This window comes from Salmo salar, chromosome 02, assembly GCF_965601325.2.
Source record: "Salmo salar chromosome 02, fSalSal1, whole genome shotgun sequence".
Taxonomy (NCBI): domain Eukaryota; kingdom Metazoa; phylum Chordata; class Actinopteri; order Salmoniformes; family Salmonidae; genus Salmo; species Salmo salar.
In genome coordinates this window covers 32,813,045-32,832,703 of record NC_138292.1, presented here as the reverse complement: position 1 = coordinate 32,832,703, position 19,659 = coordinate 32,813,045, and the positions used below count along the sequence as shown (strand labels likewise).

General features: G+C 42.0%; 1 protein-coding gene across 2 annotated transcripts in view; it reads left to right on the top strand.

The window, feature by feature from the left end:
• The window catches only part of si:dkey-12j5.1 (uncharacterized), a 28,595-nt gene extending 11,233 nt beyond the window's left edge, over positions 1–17,362 (top strand). The window contains exons 9-12 of one of the 2 annotated variants that reach the window (XM_014160570.3): positions 3,406–3,459; positions 6,620–6,760; positions 14,085–14,288; positions 16,973–17,362. In XM_014160570.3, the coding sequence (XP_014016045.1) occupies positions 3,406–3,459; positions 6,620–6,760; positions 14,085–14,255 (366 nt within the window). In that variant the 3' untranslated portion in view covers positions 14,256–14,288; positions 16,973–17,362. Of the gene's footprint in view, positions 1–3,405; positions 3,460–6,619; positions 6,761–14,084; positions 15,005–16,972 lie in introns of those variants that run through there. The other variant, XM_014160560.3, reaches the window with a different exon arrangement.
• Positions 17,363–19,659: the final 2,297 nt, after the last annotated feature.

Below are 19,659 nucleotides of genomic sequence, written 5' to 3'. Positions count from 1 at the left end.
GGGAAGCTTGTGGAAGGCTACCCGACATGTTTGGTCCAGTCAAACAATTTAAAGGCAATGCTACCAAATACTAATTGAGTGTATGTAAACTTCTGACCCACTGGGAATGTGATGAAAGGAATCAAAGCTGAAATAAATCAGTCTCTCTACTATTATTCTGACATTTCACATTCTTAAAATAAAGTGGTGTTCCTAACTGACCTAAGACAGGGAATTTCTACTAGGATTAAATGTCAGGAATTGTGAAAAACTGAGTTTAAAAGTATTTGGCTAAGGTGTATGTAAACTTCCGACAACTGTACTTGTTAACAAAAAATCAAGACCTAGAATTGCCTTTGGTGTATCCCACAAAAAAGGTTCACTGTTATAAGCTAACCTTTTTTGATTTCAAGCAAAATTCCCGGGCTTAACTTCGGAAACCGGAAAGTTTCAGACCCTTTGCAACCCTAGTCCCCAGCACAAGGTCTACCTGTGTAATAATCATGCTGTTTAATCAGATTCTTGATATGCGACACCTGTCAGGTTGATGGATTATCTTGACAAAGGATAAAAGGCTCACTAACAGGGATGTAAACAAATTTGTGCACAAAGTTCGTGAGAAATAAGCATTTTGTGCATATGGAACATTAATGGGATCTTTTATTTCCATCACATTTCAATATTTTGTTCAGTGTATATGAAGGCTAGGCCTGTCTGTTTTATCGTATATTACCATAGCACAAGAAAAACGTAGTCTACACGTTGCATTGCAGTGATGTTAAAGGCCCAGTGCAGTCAAAAATGTGATTTCACAGTTTTTTTATATACACTCGACCAGTTTATTAGGCACGCCAGTCTAGTACTGGGTTGGATCCCCCTTTGCCTCCAGAACAGCCTGAATTCTTCAGGGCATGTACATGTTGCTCAATTGGTATCAAGGGACCTAACTTGTGCCAGGAAAACATTCCCCACACCATCACCATTACAACACCCCCACCACCAGCCTGTACTGTTGATGTTAGGCACAATTGGGCCATGGATTTGTGCTGCTTCCACCAAATTCTGAAGTTGTCGGACCAGGCAATGTTTTTCCACTCCTCAATTGTCCAGTGTTGGTGATAATGTGCCCACTGGAGCCACTTCTTCTTGTTTTTAGCAGATAGGAGTAGAACCCAGTGTGGTCGTCTGCTGCAATAGCCCATCCGTGACAAGGACCGACGAGTTGTGCATTCTGAGATGCCATTCTACACACCACTGTTGTACTGCGCCGTTATTTGCCTGTTTGTGGCCCGCCTGTTAGTTTGCACGATTCTTGCCGTTCTCCTTCGACCTGTCACCAATAAGCTGTTTTCGCCCACAGGACTGCCCCTGAAATAATGTTTTTTTGTTTGTCGCACCATTCTCTGTAAATTTTAGACACTATCGAGCATGAAAAGCCCAGGAAGCCGGCCGTTTCCAAGATCCTGGAACCGGCGCTCAGTCACTTACGTCACTCATTTTGCCCATTCTAACGTTCAATCGTACAATAACTGAATGCCTCAATGCCTGTCTGCGTGCTTTAAATAGCAAACCACAGCCACATGACTCACTGTCTGTAGGAGTGAACCATTTCACAATTTTTGTGAATGGGTGGTGTACCTAAAAAACTGGCCACTAAGTGTATATTTCCACACTATAATAATATTGTGAAAATTATCATAATGCCCTTTTAGTGTAAGAGCTGTTTGAAAAGACCACCTAAAGTATCAGCCTGTTTTGGTGGGATGCAGTTTTGGCCTACTTGGTGACATCACCAAACCTTGCTGCCAATAACAGCTAGTTTTCAGTTTTCTCCTCCCCACTCAGACCAGTCATAGCTAAATTCTTGCTTGAAAACTTGCTCTTTTCTAAGAAGCTATTTTAGTTTATTTTTGACCATTTTAATTGAAAATCACAGTAAGGTACTTAATTGTTACCCAGAAATGATTTGATATTGATATGAAAAATAAATAGAAATGCTGCATTGGACCTTTAGGTCAATACAATGTGTCAAATGAATCACTTTGTAACCTCCTGTCGTATGAGTGAAAAACAAAGGTACGGGAGTCTGACTGAACAGACACTAATAAAGACACTTCAAACAAACACAAGCATGCTCACGGGTACACACAGACACACAGACACACACACACACAGAGGGAGTTATAAATGAGCTACTCCCAGGAGGGCGGTTTCTAACTGGTTCTGAAGCAAAGGGGGCGACACGTTTCGTGTGTGTATTTGTTGTTGCTGTTGAGTAATCTGCAGGCAACGTTGCTAAACAGAATCATTTTACCAGAGTGCAGCGCATGGATAGGGACAAGACAAATGACTATAACAGTCTGGAGGGCTGTCTCGCTCTCTCTCACACACACACACACACCGTTTCAGAGACAGAGATGCAGGAAAACCAAAGCAACTGTGAATGACAATCCAGTGTATTTCAACTAAGTAAATAATGCAGGAGGTACATGTATATAAAGAACATATAAACAGGTAAAAGTACCTAGCAATTCACACAGGAATAATATTTTGTCCTTGCAAGAGGTAGTGTCATGACAACCAGTCTTAGAGTTGAGTTGTTGTCGTCGGTGGAATGTCTGTCTGTCTGTTGTGAGTTGATGTCTGTTTTCTAGTAAGCTATTACTCAGTGGTTGGCTCCATGGAGGTCTGGAACTAACACCGATAGTTGTGTGTTTCACTAAATCGGCTAAATAGTTTATTGATCAACCTCAGCTCTAATACAAAACATGTAGACCATCAGGAATGAGATGTTGATTTCCCTGTAATCAGAATGTGTTAATTAATAAAACGTAATACCTCTCAGTAAGTAATCAGCCCCACAATTAATCAACACACACACCCTCCGTCTCTCGCATACACAAGTGATGATAAAAAGTGGAAGAGGGATGAAGGAAATGGGACAGGTAACTCTTTGAAGAGGAAGAGATGCATGAGATCGTGTAGACTGGGGAGGGGTAAGGTGAACTAGTCTGGAATCATCAGGACAGGAGGGTGTGGACTGGTGATCAGGTCCGTTGATGAGGACTAGCTATTGACCATGACCAGTTCTGTATTGGTTGTTGAGGTCAAGGAGTATTGGACAGGAGGGATATTGACTGGTTATTGATAGTAATCATGAGATTAGCTTCATTGTGTATTGATGACTGTGTAAGCTGTCTTGTTGCTATTGACGACCGTGTCTACAGAACACTGGGTTTTGAGAGTGATCAGACTCCGATCACACCCATTGATTAGGGTGGCAGAGAGAGCGAGATGTGTGTGACAGGAAACACCTCGCTCTCTGCCTCCACACACATAGCGACTCAGGCTAGGAGCAGGATGTGCTTAATGTATAATGAACAATGGAAATGATGGTTTGTGTGTTTTTTATGATTTCTCTCTCAGACAGCAGTAGATGTGTTGGAGGGTCTACTAGAGGAAGACGACGAGGTGGTACAGGTAAGTCATGATGATAATGTCATTTTTTTTTTTGTATTATTATATATGTTTTTACAATACAAAACATTCACATACAAACGATAGCATACAGACGTACACAAACATCAACAGCATCACCCTTGCCCAGGCCCACCTGCTCACACCCCCGTCTCTAGCACTCGCATCACTCTCTCCGCCACATGGCCTCAGACGGCACCATTTTGTTTCTCTCTGTCGCCCACGCACTTTCAACATTTAGACAATAAAGCATTTTACCTTTTCCATTATGTTAACAATGGATTGGTTGATTTGCAGTTTTAAGTATGTTTTTTTTCAGATTGATGAAAAAAGTATCGTCCAACCCATCGGGTATCTCACTGTACCCTCATATGCCGTGTCTTGAAATGCAGTATGCCGACAGACTGATTTAAAAGTTAATTTACATTAATACTTCTGACAGCCAACTTTCTAACGCTGCCCATAACTTTTGGACTTTACCATTCCCAGAAGGCATGGATTATTGAGTCATTGTTAGTTTTACACTTAAGACATGACTCTGCCATTATATAGAATGTTCTGAATTTTGTCTCTTGCATAAGAAATGCTGTACATTAGTTTATACTGGATTAAGAATACATTTTTGTTAACTGTAATTCCATTAGTTATGTTCCAACATTCCCTCCATCTTGTGCCAATATCAGTTGTTTTTAAGTCTTGGTTCGAATAGTTTATATATTCTTTTTCTATGAGATTGTCAGTTGGATAGTTTTTCTGCAAGGTTTTGTATATCTCACCTATCATATGAATATCCTTTTCTGACTCAAATGGGATTCCCTCAAGATTGCTCTGATGTCCATAAGATTTCAAAGTAAAATATCTTGATATGAAACTTGGGGCAGCAGGTAGCCTGGCAGGTTGGAGCGTTGGGCCAGTAACAGAGAGGTTGCTAGATCGAATCCCAGAGCTGACAAGGTAAAAATCTGTCGTTCTACCCCTGAGCAAGGCGGTTAACCCACTGTTCCCCGGGCGCCGATGATGTCGATTAAGACAGACCCTCGCACCTCTCTGATTCAGAGGGGTTGGGTTAAATGCGGAAGACACATTTCAGTTGAATGCATTCAGTTGTACAACTAACTAGGTATCCCCTTTTCCCTTTTTAAGTTGCATGTATTTGAAAATATCTACATTGGTCAGTTCAAAATTGCTTTTTAATTCTGTAATGGAAATACATGTATTTCCTATTACCTAGTAATTTATGGTTTCTATGCCTTTAGTTTTCCATGTGGACTATTTTATCATTGTATTATGAAAAGCTATCCAAGGATTGTTCCGTAAGGTTGTGTTTTTAGGAAGTGATTGGTTCTTGAAGAATACGTTACATTTTCTTCCATATTGTTATAGTGTTCTTAACTATGAAGTTGTTAATGTTTTTAGCTTTATCCTTTGAAAATAGACACGTGAAAAGATTCTGGGGCAGTTTTGTGTGTGAAGTGAGCAGGAGACACACCTGCAGCCTCCATTCAGTTCTCTCTGCTCCAGAGCCATATTAGTATTCTTTGCAAGGTGTATGTGTGTGACGATCTAACCTCAGTGTGCTCATTCTTTCTCACCCTTCCTCCTACACACCTCAGCTGACAGATTGAGAGCAGTCACTTGCTCAACCTTTGAACTCATTCAGGAGACACCTGCTCTAAGCAGAAACACTCACACATATATATATATACACACACACACACAGAGTTTTAACTCCTATGAATATACAGTGTAGTGTTCTCGAGCACCATCAGAATAACACAACTGGAAATGATGATGACACAACCTAGTCTAAACCCTCTACCCACAGCTCAAACTGTTTTGTGCTAACCATTCTTTTTGATAACTCATGCATTGTTAATGGACCCAAACAGCTGCCAGTAGTCAAGGTGGTGGTACCTAACTAACTCCCTGTACAATGTAGTACTTTGTCAACAGGTTTGGTAAACTTGGAATTCTGACTCTTTCTAAGTCTTTACATAGACCTTGTTAAAACTCTCTAGAACCAGATGGTATCTGTGACTGTTGTCTCGTCCAAGAGGACTGATTGACACCTACTTATCATTAAGAGAGTAACGTGTGGGTGTTGTGTGGATTCTCTGAAGTTCTTAATTAGCTCGCTCGTTAATTTTCTGAGACGAGTGGTGGGTGTGCTCATGAAGACTGTGTGTGTGCTTAGTTTAATACAGCCATAAATACGAGCAAAACGGACCATATTTCATAAACACTTTCAAAGAGACTTATTCTAATGGAGTTTCTTTTGAGGAAGCAAAGACATTCTGATTGAAGTAATTACCCAGATCTAGACACACACACAGGTCAGTATTCAAAAGTTCTGAAACCGCTATGCTCAACTTAAGTTACGGAGTTGTAGATCCGGTCATGAAGAGGATGCTTCTAATAATTGTATAATCATTCAAAAGGCATAAAGTTATGTTCAGCCTTCAAGCCTCTCGTCTTCATGAGTGTGTGCGTGCATGTAATGGGTCTGCTGATAGAGGTGGAGGTCGCTGTTGTTTTCTGCTGTAAAATGAATAGTAAATGAGGGGAATGTTAATGTCCTGCTTCTGCAAGAATTGTGGGTGGCTGATCCTTGTCCTCAGATGAAACACACACCCACACGCATGTTTCTGAAGTACAAGTGTGCGGTGTGTTGTAGGTGGAAGGATGAGGGTAAACTATGTAGGGTGTGTTTAATGTGGGTGTGTACAGTATTGGTATGAGGGAGAGAGAATACAACAGGTAGTTGAGAGGAGAGAAGGAATGGTGTGTGTGTGTGTGTGTGTGTGTGTGTGTGTGTGTGTGTGTGTGTGTGTGTGTGTGTGTGTGTGTGTGTGTGTGTGTGTGTGTGTGTGTGTGTGTGTGTGTGTGTGTGAGACAGCGCTTTCAGATTGACGCGTGGAGACGAAAGTTTGCAAAGACAAACTGCAGCAGCACAGGCCCAGCTCGTTACCATAGTGGCAGCTCATGAGGATGCCGTGAGCATTTCAATAAGTGCCTCCTGTGTGTGTGTGTGTGTGTGTGTTAAGCCTGTTTGTCACAGTTCCAGGTACAGATTTCACGTAGACTAGACCGTTAAATGTGTTTCCCCCGTCACAGCTGAGCTCACTTAATAAAACACATATTTCTTTCTCTCTCTCTCTCACAGGTGTGGTATCTCTCAGGCTGGGTGTGTTACCTGCAGATGGAGGAGAGAACAAGGGAGGAGAGAGAAGAGATCGATGAGGAGAGGGAGGAGCGTGAAGCATTGAAGGAGGCAGCCAGATCTTACCTGACCAAAGCCAAGAAGGTAAACACACACACACACACACACTGATGAGGCTATGTATTGATGTCCGTCTGTTTGGTCGATATTGTACTGTCCGCTTGTACAGTCAGTAATACACATGTACGATACAGAGCTTCACTGCTGGCAGTGATTCTGAAATTTTAGCCTTATCTTAATTGTTTTCTTACATCGAGGAGCTATGTGTCGGTCTTAGAATGTTGTGTGTTTTTGTGTGTGTGGTGTGGATGTGTATAGCTATACTTGTGGAGACCAGAAGTCCCCACGAATAGTAAACAAACAAAGGGGGTTTAGGGTTAAGGTTAGAATTAGTTTTAGGGTTAGGAGCTAGGGTTCATTTTTAAGGTTAGGGTTATTAGGTAAGGTTTTGGGGTTAAGGCGAGGGGTTAGGGAAATAGGATTTTGAATGGGACTGAATTGTGTGTGTGTCTACAAGGTTAGCTATACAAGACTGTGTTTTAGTTATGCGCGGGTCAGCTGTTTGTTCAACCGCCCACAATTGCTAATAACCCATCTGCAACTGCCAAACTATGAGCAACAGCCAACCATCCGACCCGCTCATATAGAAAATGCGCTGTACAGTCAGAGATTTTATTTTTTTACGCCTAATTTAGATAGGCCTATGTTTCTGCTGTCCAACATTTTGTTAGGCTATTTGTTACTCAACTTGTCTATAATTAGATACATGCAGCTTCTGTCATTTACTTGTTGCCTTAGAACAGTGGTTCCCAAACTTTTTATAGTCTCGTACCCCTTCAAACATTAAACCTCCAGCTGCGTACCCCCTCTAGCACCAGGGTCAGCACACTCTCAAATGTTGTTTTTTGCCATCATTGTAGTCTGCCACACACACTATACAATACATTTATTAAACATAAGAATGAGTGAGTTTTTGTCACAACCCGGCTCGTGGGAAGTGACAAAGAGCTCTTATAGGACCAGGACACAAATAATAATATAATAATAATCAATAATTTTGCTCTTTATTTAACTATCTTACATATAAAACCTTATTTGTTCATCGAAAATTGTGAATAACTCACCACAGGTTAATGAGAAGGGTGTGCGTGAAAGGATGCACATAACTCTGCAATGTTGTATTGGACAGAGTCTCAGTCTTAAATCATTTTCCACACAGCCTGTGCCTGTATTTAGTTTTCATGCTAGTGAGGGCTGAGAATCCACTCTCACATAGGTACATGGTTGCAAAGGGCATCAGTGTCTTAACAGAGCGATTTGCCAAGGCAGGATCTGGCAGTGGCTTCTGATTTTAAATAACATTTTCACAGAACCGCTTGTTGCAATTTCGATGAAGCTCTTGTTCAGATGTGGACTGGAGGCAGGGCATGTAAGGGATAGCGAATCCAATTGTTTGTGTCATCCGTTTAGGGGAAGTACCTGCGTAATTGCGCACCCAACTCACTCAGGTGCTTCGCTATATCACATTTGACATTGTCCGTAAGCTTGAGTTCATTTGCACACAAAAAAATCATACAATGATGGAAAGAGCTGTGTGTTGTCCTTGTTAATGCAGACAGAGAAGAGCTCCAACTTCTTAATCAAAGCCTCAATTTTGTCCCGCACATAGTTGCAGAGAGTCCCTGTAATCCTAGATTCAGATCATTCAGGCGAGAAAAAACATCACCCAGATCGGCCAGTCGTTTGAGAAACTCGTCATCATGCAAGCGGTCGGACAAGTGAAAATTATGGCCAGTAAAGAGAACTTTAAGCTCGTCTCTCAATTTAAAAAAAACATGTCAATACTTTGCCCCTTGATAACCAGCGCACTTCGGTATGTTGTAAAAGCATTACATGGTCGCTGCCCATATCATTGCATAGTGTACAAAATACACGAGAGTTCAGGGTCCTTGCTTTAACAAAATTGACCATTTTCACTGTACTGTCCAAAACATCTTTCAAGCTGTCAGGCATTCCCTTGGCAGCAAGAGCCTCTCGGTGGATGCTGCAGTGTACACAAGTGGCGTCGGGAGCAACTGCTTGCACGCGTGTTTCCACTCCACTATGTCTCCCTGTCATGGCTTTGCGCCTTCAGTACAAATACCAACATGAGCCGCAGCTACGTTTGGCTACATACGGACCATTAGTGGAATTCCCGCAAGAGAGTAACGGTTAATGTGATTGGATGTTAATTATTTGACTAGGCTACCTGTATTTGACATTGTTGTTATTTTGCTGAACACTAGATGGTTTAATTTTATTTTGGGCAGTGAAACAAGGCTTCTCAGTCGAGGAAAAAAAACTCATCCAAATGTATAGCCCCATTAGAAAATATAAATGGACTGTTTGAAAATGTGGATATATGTAAAAAAATATATATATATACACACACACACACACACATACAATTGAAGTCGGAAGTTTACATACACTTAGGTTGGAGTCATTAAAACTTGTTTTTCAACCACTCCCCAAATTTCTTGTTGACAAACTATAGTTTTGGCTAGTCGGTTAGGACATTACTTTGTGCATGACACAAGTAATTTTTTCCAACAATTGTTTACAAATGGATTATTTCACTTATAACTAACCGTATCACAATTCCAATTGGTCAGAAGTTTACATACACTAAGTTGACTGTGCCTTTAAACTGCTTGGAAAATTCCAGAAAATTATGTCATGGCTTTAGAAGCTTCTGATATGCTAATTGACATCATTTGAGTCAATTGGAGGTGTGCCTGTGGATGTATGTCAAGGCCTACCTTCAAACTCAGTGCCTCTTTGGGAAAATCAAAAGAAATCAGTCAAGACCTCAGAAAAAAAATTGTAGAGCTCCACAAGATTTCATTTTGGCTTGGATACATATTTTATGTGGTTGAAATACTATCAGCTTTTTCAATGTTGATAAAGATGGGACCTTTACAGACAGTCCCTAACTGCGCATTCATTCTCTCAAGATAAATAAATAATATTTCTCCACTGCTCTTTCTAAGTCAAAATTTACATTTGGTGTATAAATTTACTGCAAGAACTGCTTAATTCTGCAGGAGTTAATATTAAGACTGTGAGAGGTTATAGACCCACAGTTAGTGACCAGATTTCAGTTCCTATTCCATTTAACCCATCTGAACAGTACAGGTCCCTTGACATATTTGAAGTCCCAGTCTTGTGCCTGTCAAATTTGTATACCTCCTCACAACCATCACACATCATCTTTCCCATATATTACTTTTCTGGTCCTCCTTCTCTTTATTTTAAATTCTCCTTTTCGCAGCTCTTCTCTTATTAAATTATACGCCGACATTGTCCTTTTTGCTTCAGTAGACCACCGTGAACTTTTTCTGCTAGTGTTCCCAAAAGCATTTGGCAATTGCTGTATATTTGGCGCCTGTACAGTTAGGCCCTGAAGCTTAGGCTTACGCACTGACGTAAGATACAAATAATTAAACAAAAGCCCCAATGTAACCTATAGTTATGAATTGCACAAGAATTATACATTTTATATGATTTTTCTCTTTATTCAGCCCGCCCGCCTGCCAGCCCTTAATCCACAAAATATTTCATGACCATAAACCTGCCCACCCCGCGGATATATCTATGGGTACTGCGGGTTAGCGTCAACCCGCGCATCGCTAGTGTGTGTGTGTGAGTCTTCCCTTGTAACAGACCAGTGTTTGTGAGCGTGCTAATTATTAAAATGTTCAGTCTCAGTTAGTCAGAAAAACTGAAAATGTTAATGAGGCCTAGTTCACACTGGCTTGTTTAGACACAAGTCCACTTCTAGCATACTTAATTATGTTGTTAGCACTCTTTGTGTGAGTGTGCATATTTAATTACATTTTTGCATGTCTGTGTGTGTGCATGTGTCTGTGCACATTTTGATTATGTTCGTTGAAATATCTCCATTATTCATTTCCCCTCTGATGAATGTGCTTCACCACATTACTTCTAAAGAGACAGACCTTGTTTCTCTTCGGCTCTTTCTCATGGAAGGTTACAAGGGGGTTGGATGATGGTTGACCTTGACACCCCTCCAACCATCCCTCAACCCCTCTGAGAGGAGAGAAGAGGAGCTGTAAACTCATAGCCCCTTATAAAGCCACACATAGCTGTATGCAATTTGTATGTTTGTCACAGGCCACAGGCATGAACACCATGCATACTGTACACACACACACACACACAGGTAGTGGTGTGAACAGTACATGTCTTTGGCAATTTATCTCTCTAGGGGAGTCGCACACACATACATGCACACACCAGGGTTTCTGTTAGCTGACAATAGCCGGCTTTTGGAGTAAAATATATATATATATTTTTCAGCCTTTAAATAAAACTGTCCAGCGAAGAAAAAGAATCCCATGGCAAAATATAGCTTTTTGGAAATAGCAGTTGTTGTAAACATTTGACCACTCATGCTTAATGGTCTTTAGATTCATTTGCATAATTTTGTGGAATTAAATTGGCGGCCTGGTAGGCCTAATTGAAGCGCGCTTCCCATTCGCCATTCAAGTGCATGTAGGCAACTTTAGGCAGGCTTCAGGGCGTCGCACATCACTTTGCAATGAGCTGGAAGCCAGTATGCATTTTGAAAACATACTTAATTGTTTGAAACCTGAACATTTGACTTCATATGATGAGGCATGTCTTACCTTGCTTCCAAGTAAAATCTGACCGTAGAACTGGGGAGGCAATTATTTATTTCTTTGTCCAGTAGTCAAAGGCACAATCATAGTCATATTAGCAACCCATGCTAGTTGTTGCATCTTTAAATCTCCCCTCTTTCTAAATTTCGAATGGATATTTTTCATCTGTCACATGAAACTACTCGCATGTGCGGTGTGCTTTTGACAACAGTGTCTTACCACTAATTGCATACATTCGCGTGTAGCCTTGTGCACATTGCTGCGCTTATAATGTGAAGAATTAATACTTTATCAACGTTCAAATCTGTTGCATCAGCCTCATTGCTTATACATTTTTGTTATGTAGCCTAGGCCTACTGGTTGTATGAATTTGGGATATATTGTCCCACAACTGTCCCAGAGTCTGTTTGGAATAGGCTATTTCTTTCTCAACAAGCTGACCAATATAATAGGTCAACTTTTCTACTATGTGGATAGTAGATTGACATAGGCTAGTGATTTTTCTGTTCGTTACTCGTCTTGTTGGCTGAGGAAAAGTATATGTGGCAGTTATTCTAGCATCTTCAAATAGCTCATCGAAATTCGGTAAGACGGACGCACACTGTTGCATTGTCGACTTGCATGTTCTGAGTAACCATTATCTTAACGTGAGTTCTGTCATTCTGAGCACCCTGGGTGGATGCCCTAATCAGGTTACGCACCCAATGCATATAGGTCCGGTAAATCTCTCAAATGTCAGTGAAGTTAAAATGCTGCCGGTCAAATGTCCGGCGCCACATTTTCCTAACAAAAACCCTGACACGCATACACACACTATTAACACTTCACCACTCCTGGAGTTCACACACGCTTTTGAGCCACAGCATTAAAATTACATCACACACATGCCCTCCAAGCCATCCATACCCTAAGGGATCGCCTTTAGCTCATCAAAGAGTAAAACGCTTGACCTCCACTTGCTCCTTCCCACCCACACACATTTATACACACACACATACACTCTTTTACTCCACGCACACAATGCTGCCTCTCTCTGTGATGTTTTTACTATTGATTTCACCTCCTCTGCTGTTAACCATACCACACCATCCCTCAGCCCTCTACTCCCCTACACTCCACCTCTCACATCATTCCCTACCCTGCTCTCCTCATCTCCTGAGAGAGTGTGTGTGGGTGTGTGTTTCTAGGTTGGAGTTTGAGCAGTGATCTGTCACACAGACAGGAAGGTCACTTGTGGAGCAGAGAGACAAGGGGGGATGGAGAGGTGAAGAATGAGGGATGGAGAAAGTAGTGTGGGTCAGGAGGAAAGGGTGAAGCATGGAGGGAGTGGAGACACAGCAGGAGAGATTTGTGGGAAGTTTGAGAGGAGCTGAGATAGGAGAGGGGGATTGTGATTTAGAGGGAGGTGAGGAGAAAGTCCTTGATCTCTATTAGATTCACCCAAAGAAAGAAAGTAAGTATATCATTCATTTTGCCTCAAGGGCACATCGACTCTCGCTTTCACAATTCTTGCTTCACTTTTTATATGAGATATGTGCCATTTATTGTATGTACACTTAATCAACCTGAACCTCAAGAAAATAGATAGAGATCTGGAGCATGAGGAGGGGAGAGAGAGAGTGCGATAGTTAAAGGGTTAATTTCCCTCCTCTCTCTTTACAGGTCAACACCCTCACCCCCTGTCACAACGGCTTAGGAAAGACGTGTTATTGGGGGTGTGTGTGTGGCAGTGGCCAGATGTGCCTCAGAGACTCCAGGCTTTGAGGGAAAGCTTCTTCTTCTCACACACAGAGAAAGACACAAACACTCTCTCACACATACACACCACACAGAGCAGCCAACCTGTGAAAGAAGGGAGGAAAACTTGCATTACTCTAAATGAGTAATGTGTTGAATTGATTGTGTGGCTTTGCTGAGCTCAGCACTCATCTCTAATGTATAACACAGTTAAATAAACAAACGGCTATCGCAATGAAAAATCATACTCTCCTGGCAGATGCATTCCTTTTTCTGTATGGGTATTCCATAAACGTCACAGCTTAAGTTGAATAAGTACATTTTATCGATATGCCATGCTACTCAAGTGATCAGCTTGAAAATGAAGGACATCAACTTTCTCCAAATGAGCTCCTAGGGGGCCAATCGTCTTCAGTCAGGGCCTACTGCTTGGTGACTGTTCCTGGGGCAACACCAACGCATGCACGTATGCGCACACAAACTATTTTGGCCGGGTTACACTGGCAGTGTGAAGGTGATCTGTTCCTTCTGCTGTTTGTACTTTGTGTGCACGTGTGTGCATGCATGGATGAGACAGAATAATGCAGTTCAGCCCAGATTCTCATACCTGCTTTTCTCCCTCACTAGAGGAGAAGTTGTTTCGAGCAAAAGGAATGTGTGTGTGCTCGTGCGTGTGCTGATTGCTGTGTCGGTGGGTTCCATTCTGTTATCAGTCCAGTGCTTCCACTCAGGCAGAGAGTTTTATACACCGGGAAATCTACTGGTCCCCTCTACAGGGGGACCAGCTTTTGTAATGGTCCCGCTTCACAGCACATTTCACTGAGATAACAACAGCAATACTGTGTATGTGAGAGAGAGCAGAGAAAAATACTATCCGCTTTCCTTGTTCTGCTGAGCCCAATACCCAAGGAAAGAGGCATTTTTCACATTAAGTCCTGGTGGAAACATGCATGTATGTAACAAACTGTGTGTCTCTCTCTCTCCAGCTGTACATGAAGTTGCGCTGTGACGACGGACCCATACTGGAGCACATGGAGCAGCTGCTGGGGGAAATGGGTGGTGAGACAGAGGGGGAGGAGGGGGAGACAGACCCTGCCTTGGACGAAGACTTTGAGCCCAGCAGTGACGATGAGGAAGAGGACGCCATGGAACATTGACCACACCCCTCTCTCCCTACCAGCGATCTAGTGGTAAAACAGTGGGTTGGTAAACGCTGAGACGTTCGCGGTGAATAAAGTAACACTCCCTATGTTTCCAATGTCTTTTTCTGCGATAGGTGCATAAATAAATAAAAAAGTACGTAAACAGCGTTTAGCCTGCATACCACTCTCTACTTTTATAGTGCACTATTAACTCAGACATTTAAATAAAGGTAAAGTTTATAAAAATGTTGTTTATAAAGACCTCTTACCTATCTTTGTACACCTCCACAAACTAGACCCAGATGCAACACTTTGTTGGAAAGCAGCAGAGTTGCGACAGTCGATGGGCCCTTGAGAGAGGATGAATTGGCCCTTGAGTTTTCTCTGAATCTTTCTCTCTCGCTCGCTAGATATTGTCTGTATCGTGTTCTCAGAAGTGCCTTTCTGCTGTTCAACCCTGAGTTTCCCAGAATCATATAACCTCTCTCTCTGTCATATTAGTGCTGAATTGTTTTCTGTATTAGAAAGGAGTGATTGACATGTCGACTCGAGCTTTGTTTCCATTGTCCTGGAATGAACTAGATAAAAAAACAACTTGAATACTGTTTGAGAGAAAAAGACAAAGAACAATCAGCTTTTTTGGGGGGGGTTCGTGTTGTAATAATGAGGTGAATGTTTGCTTCCCTTCATGACCCAGGCTCACTTTAGAAAGAAATTCCAATCTGAATGTGACCTGCTAAAATAAAGAGCTAATGCAGAACAGATTCTGTAGTGTTGTAGAGTTCATGAGAGGAGTGAGCATTAAGAGATGGATGGGTGAAGTTTCAATGTCACATGCACAAGTACAGTGAAATGCCTTTCTTGCAAGCTCTAACCCCAACAATGCAGTAATCAATAACAATGTAATACTCACAATAACGAGGTAGAACAAATACACACAAGATATAACAAAGGAAATGATCAAGTCAGCACACTATATACAGTTTCAGTACCATATTTGCAATGTTAAGGGATACTGGATCGATAGAGGTAGGTACTGTATGTATTAGGGGTAAGCTGACTAGGCATCAGGATATATTATAAACAGTAACAGCAGCGTATATGATGATTGTATGTGAGTGGGTGTGTTGTCAGTATAACATGCAACTCCTGTAAAGTAGCCAATAAAAAGTCATTTTCAAACATTTGCCAAAATTAAATTAATGGGAAAACACCATTCTAAACAGTGCAAATTATTTGTGTGGTTCCATATCAAATAAAAGTTTTTTTTGTCGCCATATGCAGATTAGCAGATGTTAAAACATGTTGAGCGAAATTCGTATGTTTTTAGCGCCATAAGTGCAGTAAATGTCTAACAGTACAATACTAAAACACATAAAGAAGAAACAAGAAACTAAAAATTAAGAAAGCTGACCTGGCTGGAAATATCAGAAAGAGCAATATCAGAATTAGAAATGTCAGAGTCCACAATATAAATACGTGGTGTATATAGACAGCATGGACAATATATAAGTAGGAAAAGGTAGTTATACCGGATGAGCTATGTCAAGAATACAGTATGTGCACTGTAAATGTAAAGTCAGTATTCAATTAACTTAGTTTCTCACGTGACAGAAATGAAAATCTCTGTTAGAAACATAGAATGAGGGGGAGATCTAAAGATGCAACAACTAGGATGGCTTGCTAATATGACTAGGATTGTGCCTTTGGCTTCTGGACAACAAAAGAAAGTTGATATGAAAACCAATATAACAGGAGAGAAATGCTGGTTTCAATGGCATATGAAGAAGTCTTTAAAACATAATTGTCTCTGTTTCTATGGTCAGATTTTTCCTAGGCTACCTCGAAGCAAGGTAAGACATACCTCAAAATATGAAGTAAAACATTCAGGTTTCAAACAATTAAGAATGTTTGATATACATTCTGCCTCCAGCTCACATTGTAAAGTGGTAGGTGATGATGGGCTGATAGCCTGCCTACCATTGCCTATGCACTTTATTGGGAAATAGGCTCTGTATGCTGTGGTGCATGTCTGATAAATAAGATACATGAGAACTAATAAAAATACACAAGGCTCAATTTAATTCCACAAAATGTAGCAAATTAACATATAGACCAATAAGCATGACGGTCAAATGTATTTCCATCTACTGATATTTCCATGAATGTATAAAAAGCATTATTTTGCAATGGGATTGTATTTTCTCCTGATCAATTTGGCCGGCAACAATTTAATTTATTGGTTTTTACATTTTTTTAATCGGCCAAAAGCCGGCAATTACAGATAATAGAAACCCTGTTGTGTGTGTGTGTGCTTGCACGTGTGTGCATGGATGAAGCAGACTAATGTAGTTCAGCCAAGATTCCCAGATCTGCTTATCTCCATCACTGCGGACTAGAGAAGTTTCATTTTGGAGCAAAAGGAATTAATCAGTGTGTGTGTGTCTGTCTGTCTGTCTGTTTCTGTGTTGTGATTGCTGTAGCGTATGCGTGTGATAGTGGGTTGTTCATTAATCGGTCCAGTGCTTCCACTCATGCAGAGAGAGTATTACACACAGGGAAATCTACTGGTCCCCCCTACAATAGGCTTTTATAATGGTCCCGCTTCACAGGGTATTTCACTGAGCCCAATACACCAGGAAAGAGGCATTTGGTAGCAGTCACATTAAATCCTGGTGGAAACATCTATGTATGTAACAAATGTTTATTTCTGTGTGTGTGTCTCTCTCCAGCTGTATGTGAAGTTGCGCTGTGAAGACGGCCCCATACTGGAGCACATAGAGCAGCTGCTGGTGGAAATGGGTGGTGAGACAGAGGGGGAGGAGGGGGAGACAGACCCTGCCCTGGACGAAGACTTTGAGCCCAGCAGTGACGATGAGGAGGTGGAAGAGGACGCCATGGAACATTGACCACACCCCTCTCTCACTACCAGTGATCTAGTGGTAAAACAGTGGGTTAGTACACGCTGAGAGACGTTCGCAGTGAATAAAGTAACACTCTATATTTCCAATGCATTTTTCTGTGATAGGTGGGGGAAACGCTTGGGCAAAATAAAGTGTAAATGGACTGTATACCCCTCTACTTTTATAGTGCACTATGAACTAAATAAAAAACAACTTGAATATTGTTTGTTCTTTCTATTCTCCTCTCAATCTGATTATTTTTTGGATACATGTTCTAATAATAAGGTGAATGTGTGCTTCCCTTCATGACCCAGGCTCACTTTACAAAGAGATTCCAATATGAATGTGACCTGCTAAAATAAAGAGCTAATGCAGAACAGATTCTGTAGTGTTGTAGAGTTCATGAGAGGAGTGAGCATTAAGCGATAGAGGGGGTAGAGATGGATGAGGGGAGAGGAGTGACAGATGAAGGGAGAGAGGAGAGTGAAGGTTGAGAGGTGAGTGTTGTAGACACACAGGCATGGTCACTAACTAAAGCTATAATTGTTTTGTTTTTATCTGTTTTGGTCTAGTACTGATTTTTGCTAGCTAGGGCCATCTACTTTAAGTGCTGCCTGTCTTCCCAGTGGTCTACTTGGTGTGTGAACTGCTGACTGCTCATAATTTCCAGATAGTTGTTGACACATCAACCAGGATCAAGCGGCAGGGCAATTTGTGATTTGTTTTGGTAATCAGTGGCTGTATTGGAGGGGGAGTGGTTTCACCTCTCCTAGGCAACCAGCTATTAGTATAGGGAGGTGTGCTCTCCACCTCTGCTAGGCAATTAGAAATTAGTGTTAGTTCTTCAGTCTCCCCTGGTTTCTCAGCAGCAGCTGTAAGTGACGGTCGTGTCAGTTCTGTTATAAACTAAGAAGGTTGACGAAACTAAGACTGTTCTGCGGAGTTGTTCGAGGAAGGAAAGAGAGGAAAGCTCCACACCACGCTCTCACTTGAGTATCTTACCTAGTTATCTACAGATCTTATTTTGCTCTTTTTTTTTTAGCTTTGTCAGCAATGTGTGTTTTCTTTACCCGTTTGCACCTCTCCCTGTAGGCTTCAGAGATGCTCCCCACCCCTTCCAATTTAGTGTACCCTGCACGTGCAACCCATGTGGAATTCTGTGTCTCTGGCAGCATTTGGAACTGCTGATTTGCGGTCATGAACGCTGAGTTCATCTCAGCCTATGCTGCCCTTCAGTCCCTTGGCTTTTTGGTCCTGACGGAGACCTGGATCACCCCAGAGAACACTGCTGCTCTTTCTTCATCTGACTGTTTTCTCTCATAGTCAGAGAGCATCCGGTGGTGGCACAGGTCTACTCATTTCTCTTAATTGGAGATTCTCTTTTCTCCCTCTCACCTGTCCATCTCAATATTAGAATTCCATGCTGTCACTTGTCCACTCAAGTTTAACATTATTGTCATCGATCATCCACCAGGTGCCCTTGGAGAGTTCCTCAATGAGCTTGACACATTAAGGTATTTCCCTGACGATGGCTCGCCGCTCTTCGTACTTGGTGACTTAAACCTCCCGACGTCTGCCTTCGATTAATTTCTTTCTAACTCTTTCCCCTCCTTGCCTCTTGACCTCACCCTTTCCCAATCCCCTCCAACTCATAAGGCAGGCAATATGCTTGTCGTCATCTTTACTAGCGGCTGCTCGCCTACTAGTCTCACTGCAACCCCCCCCCTTCAGGTCTTTGATTACTACTTTGTTTCCTTTCCTATCTCCCTTTCCTCCAACCCTAACCACTCAGCCCCTACCCAGATGGTGATGTGCCATCACAATCTTCTCTCCCTCTACTCTCTCCTCGTCTATCATCTCTTCCTTCTGCTAAATCCTTCTCCCTCCTGTCTCCTGATTCTGCCTCTTCGACCCTACTCTCCTCCCTTTCCACATCCTATGACTCACACTGTCCCCTTTCCTCCTGGCCGGCTCGGCCCTCCCCTCCGTGGCTGTGACTCACTCTACCTTCTTTTCCTCTGTATCTGCTGCTAAAGCCACATTCTACCACTCTAAATGTCAAGCACCTGCCTCTAACCCTAGGAAACTCTTCCACCTTTGCCCCTCCCTCCTTAATCCTCCACCCCTTCCTCCTCCCTCTTTGCGAACGACTTTGTCAACCACTCTGGAAAAAAAAAAAAAAAGGTTGACATCTGCTACTCATACACTAATAAGTCCACTGGTCTCACTCTCACAAGTATCGTATGTCTTGACCTCTTTCTCCCCTCTCTCTCCAGATGACATCCTGCGATTGAGATCTGGCCCCGCCATCCCCTGCTCCCTTCTCCAGACCATCTCTGGAGACCTTCTCCCATTCCTTGACCCTAACCAGTCAAGCTTCAAGACGGGTCATTCAACCGAGACTTCTCTTTTGTGTCACGGAGGCTCTCCGCACTGCCAAAGCTGACTACCTCTCCTGTTCTCATACTCCTAGATCTAGCCGCTGCCTAAGACACCATGAACCATCAGATCCTCCT